Below are 8,534 nucleotides of genomic sequence, written 5' to 3' on the forward strand. Positions count from 1 at the left end.
TCTACTACTTTGTAAAAATGGTAGTAGACGACAGATAAAGGTGGTAGACAGAAATCCCGTCTACCGAATGGTGTAAAAAGGCAATTTTTTTAAAAAAAAGTGTATTTTGTTTGAAGCCTTAAAAAAAGTGTATTTTCATCAATTTCCCTATTCCGAATATATTAACAAAAACCAAAGACGTTAATTTTCCAACAAAATATAACGATTCATCCTCAAAATAATATAATTGTCAAAATGAGTCCCTGATGTGCAAAAGTGTATACAGTTGAGGTGTTTATTTGCAATAACTTGTATAATTATAAATTATAAGTTACTATTGACTGAAGCACACTATCGAGCAACAAAACTTGATAAATGTAGTATAGTAAACAGTAAGTCAGGTATCGTCCCAAAAGAGAGGTGTTTTCAATTTAATTATTATTAGAGATTTTTGAGTTTGTTTACGTAAACCAAATAAAGACAATAATAATATTAATCACAAAAGATAGAAGTGACTAAGAACAATAAATAGCAATGATATAATAGCGAAATAAACAATGATAATTAAATTAACATACTTAAATGTTTTCATACCCTATTTCAAATTGCATTTTTATAGTCTATATTAACTTCGATAAATGGACTTCACAATATCTTAAATTGAGACTAAGTGATCAGGTTAATTATAAATAAGATGTCTAAATTAACAATCTTAAGGCTTATGACTCAATAAATAGTTTAGATCAAGGGTAGAAATTGCACTCGGAAAATCTTGCGAGAGATATGTGTGATCAAGGGTACTCAAGCAGGCGGTTTAGGAGCTTTTGGTGTTTTAACTTTGGCTTTAAACATAAAATCCTAATGTGCTCTGATGCTTCAACGTAATTTTCTCTCACTCAATTTATCTACACATTTTATTTTTAGCTTTAGTTCTTATATGATATTTATATTTTTTTACCCTTCCATGGATACAGTTCATTCTTGAACCAAGACGCGTACAAGCCATCATTTGCAAGCTTTATGGATGTTGGTCTCACTAAAATGAAAGCTTTAACTTAGGAGCCTTATATTACTTAATAAGTAGAACCAAAATATAAACCTTTGGAGAATAGCCTTATATCACACTACTATGTACTCAATTAGTTGAATAGGATGGGACTCAATTCCCTGATAGTAGACAACAACGACAGACCAAATATGTATTTTGAAATCAGAAAGCTCTCTCTGTTCTTATCAGATTTTATGACTTATTATACAGATTTGTAAATTTTTGCTCTTGCGAAGGCGATTGACGGAGAATTGAAAGGAATTATACTTTGGCGAAATTGAACAGTAAAACTCATGAAAATAGTGCAATCAGGTACCTGAAAGTGTCAAGTGGTGCAATTACTGAAGCACGAGTTTGGACCGGTAGAGTCTGATTTAGCTAACAAAGCCGATGTTGATGATCCGTTTCAACAGCAGAAATTTCATTAGGTCAACGAAACTCTTCTACTATAGTATTCTGCATTGTATGATGCGTGGTTTTTTAAGCATGAAGTTGTAATGCATGACCATGTCAGTATCAGTATGAATTTTGTTTCTGAGAATGAACAGTGGATGGTGATTCAAGAATAAGCTGGTGTTTAATACAAGCAGACTTAGACTTGAAGCAGATGATAATGGTAGGCATAAGTGAATTGGAAAGTAGGTTTGGTAACATATTTCGGCGGATAAAATTACAGCAAACCTATGTGATTATGCTAATACAGATTATGCATATAGTATTGAGATCAGCTAAAGGAATGAAAGGCTAAAAAAAACATCTGTAAAACATTCAAGGGTTGCATATATGTCGAAACCCCATGTCAAAAGCTAGTGCACACACGTGACAATTGAATTTGCAAGAACATCTGTTTCAATGGTACAAAAGATATGTCTGATTAATGGTAGACGGTAGTTGTTGAAATAAACAAACAGTACAACAAGTTTACACTCATAAGTACTTAACAGAAATCACTAAAATAGACAAAGATGTTCTAAAAATAACGATACGAGTTCCTCTTACAACAAACAACACACTCATAGGTCTTCACTTGATCTTCTTCTTTGGCCTTAGCTGCAAACGCAAAATTGAAAAATATATTAAAAACAAACTTAAAAAAAGAACAGGCAAATAAAGAATCATGATAGAACTTGTAAAACAATTCTAACAGCAGGCAACATAAATGACAGTTACAAGGAAAGTTGAAAAAATGATTACTTGGTTGCTGTGGCCACACTTCTTCTTCCTGCAGTTTACAGCCCTTGGGTGCAAGCGAGCATAACACCTAACAAAATACAATGTGGCCATAAAAGCCATTGATTAACTTTAACATAACAGATAATTCAGTTAATATATCGACCACCTCACTAAAAAAATAGCATAAATAACGATGGTACTCAAATATACTTGAGAACAAAACGGTCAAAACCAACAGCATACAAAACATAATTAAATAATAAACAACAATAATCGCAAGCAAAATTTTGAAAATTCATGTAAACCTGCCTTTAAGGTGTACTCATTGAAGAAAATTTTGGAAATACAAATTCAGGAAATAGACATCAACATATAGTGATGAGTGATAATGAACATATAAACTTAAGCTTACTTGCGGCAAATGGTCTTGTCCTGATTGTATTTCCTGGCCAACGCCATCAAAGAGGGTTCGATGATTCCTCCCCTCAGTCTCAACACCAAATGAAGAGTTGATTCTGAACAAAAAAAAAACATAAAATTTAAAACTCTATCTAAGCTCAAACAAAACTAGCATTTCACACAAATTTCATTACGCATTATTTTTTCTAAAACAAAACCACAACTGATTTTAGTTTACAGTAATAGTAATGCTGATAAAAAAAATTACTGAAAAATTAACAGCAGTCACAGTTCACATCAACCAAATCTAAAATGGTACTACGTATTTTTAACACCTACTAATCTTAACAATAAAAAAAAAAATTATGCTAATTAAACTATAAAATCATTTTAAATCGCGCCTAATAAACAACTATAAAAAATATAAACCCAGAATCATGGTAAAAAAATCCCTAAATACTGTACATTTAAAAGGCACGATTTTTAACTTTATAACGTTCATTTCTACTGAAATACAGTAAATCTAGTTAAAAATTACACAAATTTCATATGAAAAAAACGAACCTTTCTGGATGTTGTAATCAGCAAGAGTTCGGCCATCTTCAAGCTGCTTTCCGGCAAAGATTAGTCGCTGCTGGTCCGGAGGAATACCTACAAGTTACATAATTGATATATATGTATTTGTGTAAAATTAAAATGAATCAATTAAGTTTAAACATATTAATTAGCATCGTAAAAGTATTTATACCTTCCTTGTCCTGAATCTTGGCCTTAACATTGTCGATAGTATCGCTGCTTTCAACCTCTAAGGTTATGGTTTTACCGGTTAAGGTTTTCACGAAGATCTGCATCTTTCTTTAGCGGCCGGCGAAGATTTGAGAGGATCTATTTTCAGGAACATCTGCATCTTTCTGTTTTATACGAGCGATTATTAGGGTTGTGAGTTGGGCCAGGCCCAACTCTTTTTTACATACTCAAAATCGAATCATGGAAGTCCAAATGTGATGATACTAAAAGTCTAAAACACGTTTTGTAAAGTAGTTGATGTATGTAAAGGTTGAATAGTATATGCATGTTTTTCGGTTAAAGAAGGGAAAAATAATAAAAATTGAGAGTGAAAAATCACACAGAGTAAAGTGTGTAAATCAGTAAATGAATGAGATTTTTCTTTTTTAGGCTACGCAAGAAAAAGTAGTGTACTTTTATTCAAATTTACGTGACTTAAGCAGGTTATTCCATTATTATTTTCGACCCTTTTCTCAAACACGTCACAACATACTGCTAATGAAATTTGAACCATTAAACTTTTGTGAAGTAAATTGTTGAATAATACAAATTATGTGAGCATTCATCATCTTGGACATATCTTTTAATACGGATAATGATTTAATTGATTCTAAAGTTCAAATAACTGTAACTCAAAAGTATGTAAATTCTCTACTTACGCAAGTTTTAAGAGGTGGGGGTAGGACCCCTCTTAGCCCTAAATCCCTAATTAGGGATAGGTATGTGTTAAAGAACCATGGGGTGTTGGTGAAGTGGTTAGGGTCTACCATTTTAAAGTGGATGTCATGGGTTCGAATTTATGGAGTTGAAAAAATTAGTTCTCCTTGTGGCCACGGTGGCTCACCTTGTTGACTCCGGGTGACACGTAAAACAGGTAGTGGTCCAGAGATTAACCGGCTCACAAAACCCAAGTATACCAAATAGAATACGTGTTGAAGCAAAATCGTAAGAATTGTAGAGGAAATCAACAATAGATAGACTATATAACTTTTTTTTTTTTTTATAGCAGCAGTTCGAGATCTTCTACAAAGGATTATAAAATCATATTTCAGGCATAAATTGATTATTAATTTAAGATCAACATTTTTTATACAACCAAATAAACCATCACGATAAGAGGGAAGGGTGGTTTTTGGTTGGGGGATGTGTGTGGAGAGTTGACGACAACGATCTTATACCAATCAAAACACACAGCGTGTTGTCTAATCGTTAAACGGACACTTACATATGAAAAGTGACGATATGAATGAGCATGTTTTTTTCTTTTTTGAGCATGTATTGGAATGTATGAACAAATGGGTTTCCACTGTTCAGATTACTCAAAAAGGCAAGTACTTTTACTCGAATGTATGCAATTTAACAATGTTATTTCGCGACAATTTTCGAACCTTTACCCAGCTACCCAAGATGTGCTATCCGAGACATCTCGTGATCTTCTGATTTGGTAAAACATCTTCATTCATAAGTCATAACAAGTTAATGCACAACAATGGAATATATAATATCTTTTGTAGTTCGAAAAATGTACATCATATATCAAATTTTATGTACCGACAGTTTAATCAACAATTCATTACGGAGAACTACTTATAATTGTAAGGAGTATATAATTACGAAAGATTCAACATAGTGAGTACACAACTTCTGTTCATCTCTAATTATTTTATCTGAAATTTTCAAAATGAAATACAACCATGACAATAAATCAATAATAAGTGTTAATTGTTACGTATACACAAGCCACTTTGGTTTTTAATTAACTAAGGGAAGCCATTTTGGGTGTCACAATCTCCAAAAGTCCCTTTGGGTTGTCCACATGAACCCAATGCCCAGATTTTGGAAGAACCACATACGAAAACTTACCCTCAGACTCATCAGCTATCCGATTGTCAAGACTTTCAAGCTTCTCAATTATATGGGGGTCCCACCTGTCACTATCTTCTGCTCGAACAATCACTATCTCCGTCCCCTTAGGTGGGTGTTCTAGAAGCGGCCAATAATCCATCTTCCTGTATGAATCAAACATCTGAACAATTCCGTCAAGATCAAACGCCCATGTCTGGTGTTCTCCTGAACTTTTAAGATTAGTTCCTATCCATTCTGACAATGAACTTGTAAATCCTTGATTAATCAAGTTATCCACGAGCCACCTGAAGCCAAACAACATGAGTCGTTCACAAGGGCATGTATATAAATCGAGTGCACTAAAACATGGAATAAATTAAGAGAAACTTACTTGCGTGATGGGATTGTTTTTGGTAAACTTTGCAAGGTTTCCAAAACTTTTTCGACCTCCCCGCTAGTTTCTTCAGGGTTGACTATGCCAGGTACAGAATCCAGTACCCACAACTGTTCTGCATCATGTTTACTTCTTGATGAGTTATTTTTACATTATAATAATAATAAAGCGATTTGTTAGAAACATTAAGAAAAAACTCTATATCGGAGTAGTGAAACCTAACTAACTACAAAAAACACATCTAATCCCGCAGACCTTTTTAAGAATGTAAAAGCATAAAACCATGAATAACAGATGGCTGATGTATCTATTCAGACTTATTACAAGTTCAACCCCGATGATATCTGGGTGAGAATACATTGGTGATGGGCGTATATCATGCATTCATGCTCTATAAATTTTACACAAAATTAGAGGGTAGAGTTTTTTCTGATAAACAGAACATAACAATTTACCCATTTACCCATCTTCAACAAATTATACAATTTAAGAAGCAAAATACTGAATGTATGCGTGATTAATTATCACATAAAATGCTATAACAATGAGAGATCTAAACTAAACATGACGAATTGCTCATTGGAAATTTTCAGCCAGGTAATCATTTACTGAACCACGCAAAGACGACTATTTTATCTTGAAGAAAATATAAATAAAATCAAGCAACGACAACAGCTCTGAAGCACTAGATTGATGCCAAAAGATCGCATAGACAGGACTGATGACAACAAATCAAGATGCCTAAGAAGAAACGGAAAATTTAACTAGAAAATAATGAAGAATTATATCAGGTGATATCATAATTAGCCAAATCCTTGATGAGAGACGCACAACAATCCTGCTCACTGATAGATTTTGCTAAAGTTTTTGCCTAACATTTCAAGGTTGCACTTTTCTTTACTTTGGGTGTACATTTCATGCAACTAACAAATAGTCCAAATTCTTTTAACTGTTTAACATTATTTATACAAATTAAGATTTCTTTAATCTTCAATCAAACAAATTCAATCATATCATATAACACCCAACAGAAACGACTTACAGTGTTAAGCATAATGGTTTTGGCAATAACTCATGAACATTATTCAAGGGGTACATCGTACGAATTATACGGTAGGTTGCACCAAAGAGCTAACTAAAAGAAACCTAACCTACCCCTTCGTATCGGATTCACGGAACCTAGCGAATCCGATCTGCGTTTTTGAATCAAAGTGCACCCCGGTTCGGGCAACTATGCCTCATACCACCAAGACAACATGGTATCTCCACTTTAATTTCCATCCAAAGAAAATTAATGGGAACTAACCAACCATCAAAAGATCTTGCAAATAGGAGGATATTTGTAAACAGCTTGAACCACATAACTTCAGCGTATATTATTAAGAAGACAAGAGATGGATATAAAGGTTTATTACTACCTTCGTCCCAAAATAACTCTACTGTCAAAAAACTTATCAAGTTTCCCAATTCTCATTATACTTTTAGTAATACATTTTCAGAGATATACATTCCAAAATATGTGTATCATATAAGTGTAAAATTGACATTTGACTACCCAAAAATCCAATGATTGTATACTTCAAAACTGCGAGTCGTTTCTATAGTTCAAACATAATGTAACAAGTGAAAATGAATACAAACTTTGTATCTAACAAGTGAAAAAAATTAGAAGCACAAGATAAAATATCATTATAGCTTAATCATACATCAACTACAAATTCAAACTGCATTTCATACATTAATTAATGAAAGTTTTGTATGAAAATACAAACCTGTTTAGGCAACTTAGCTGAAGTTCCATAATCACCACTTGCACAGCTCATGGCATACTGTAATGCCACCTTACCTCCCATTGAATGCCCTAAAACGACATCAGGCCAATTCCAATCTTTTGATTTAACTAAATTAGCAACATCATTAGCAGCATTAATCATGTCATGAGGTGGTTGTAAACCAGATACACCCGCTGATCTTCCATGGTTCCTCAAATCCAAAAGAGTCATCTTCCAATCTAAAAATTAATAAAAAAAAGTTTTTAGGGTTTGAAATGAGAGTCAAAATTAAGGATTTTGGAATAGATACCTGAAGATGGAGAGAGCGAAGAAGCCAAATTGCGAGAAAATGATCTCCAATTTCGTGCAGACCCCATTAATCCATGAAGAACAAATGCGGAATGATCGGGTGTGGGTTTGTGAGAAGGAGATCGGATCTCTTCAAAAGCTAGGGTTTCGACTGACCTTCTAGACGTAGTAATACATGGCTGAATAATGGATGAGGGCGAATAATTAAATTGGGTAGATAATAATCTGGTTGTCTTCTTCATTATTGACGCCATTGTTAGGGTTATACGTAACTAGTTAGGTCGTCTTTGGCTATATACATAAAAGTCGCTTTTTTCAAGCAATCGGCTACAAAAAGAAATCAGGGGACCTAGGGATCATGCAATTTAAACCGGAGGTATAGGCAGTGTTGCAAACACGGATTAATTCCGATTAATTATTTTTAAGAGCAATTCATTTCGATTTTATAAAATCCGTTTAATTAATCGGTGAATGTCAATTGATGGATCAAAATCGAATTTGGTAATCAAAGTCAGTCAAACTCAAAATTGATCAGAATTTTAACATGTATTTATGCTAGAAATGTATAGTTTTTGAACAAAATGAACAAATTTAGACAATTATGTTGAATTTTATGTTTATGTTTATGATTTTTATCTGTATTTCACATATAGTTTCTGAATTTTAATATAAAAATACATAAAGTGCAATCCGATTAAATCCCTGAATTGCCGATTAATCCTTTCAAAGTGCTGACCGATTAATCCCCGAATAACGAATTTTGCAACCTTGGGTATAGGTATGGCCAAAAATGGGTACCCGTCTCGCGGACGGATCGCAATACAATATC

At 33.4% G+C, this 8,534-nt stretch overlaps 1 protein-coding gene and 1 pseudogene across 1 annotated transcript; both read right to left on the minus strand.

Moving 5' to 3' along the window:
* LOC139876539 (polyubiquitin-like) overlaps positions 1-3,529 on the minus strand; it is a 106,250-nt pseudogene extending 102,721 nt beyond the window's left edge.
* Positions 3,530-4,937: 1,408 nt separating this feature from the next.
* Positions 4,938-8,016, minus strand: LOC139876541 (uncharacterized). Its single transcript, XM_071863877.1, has 4 exons — positions 7,707-8,016; positions 7,397-7,635; positions 5,622-5,734; positions 4,938-5,535 (listed from the first exon to the last, which is right to left on the minus strand). Exons 1-4 carry the CDS (start codon positions 7,957-7,959, stop codon positions 5,142-5,144), a joined length of 999 nt encoding a protein of 332 aa, XP_071719978.1. The 5' UTR covers positions 7,960-8,016; the 3' UTR covers positions 4,938-5,141.
* Between the last annotated feature and the right edge of the window lie 518 nt (positions 8,017-8,534).

Source organism: Rutidosis leptorrhynchoides, chromosome 1, assembly GCF_046630445.1.
Source record: "Rutidosis leptorrhynchoides isolate AG116_Rl617_1_P2 chromosome 1, CSIRO_AGI_Rlap_v1, whole genome shotgun sequence".
Lineage (NCBI taxonomy): Eukaryota > Viridiplantae > Streptophyta > Magnoliopsida > Asterales > Asteraceae > Rutidosis > Rutidosis leptorrhynchoides.

Bases quoted from the DNA above. Each gene is read 5' to 3' on its own strand.
- LOC139876541 (XM_071863877.1), bottom strand. From the start codon at position 7,959: ATGGCGTCAATAATGAAGAAGACAACCAGATTATTATCTACCCAATTT. The intron at 7,636-7,706 runs GTATCTATTCCA...ATTAATTTTTAG, and splicing joins TTCGCTCTCTCCATCTTCAG to ATTGGAAGATGACTCTTTTG. The intron at 5,735-7,396 runs GTTTGTATTTTC...GATGCAGAACAG, and splicing joins CAGCTAAGTTGCCTAAACAG to TTGTGGGTACTGGATTCTGT.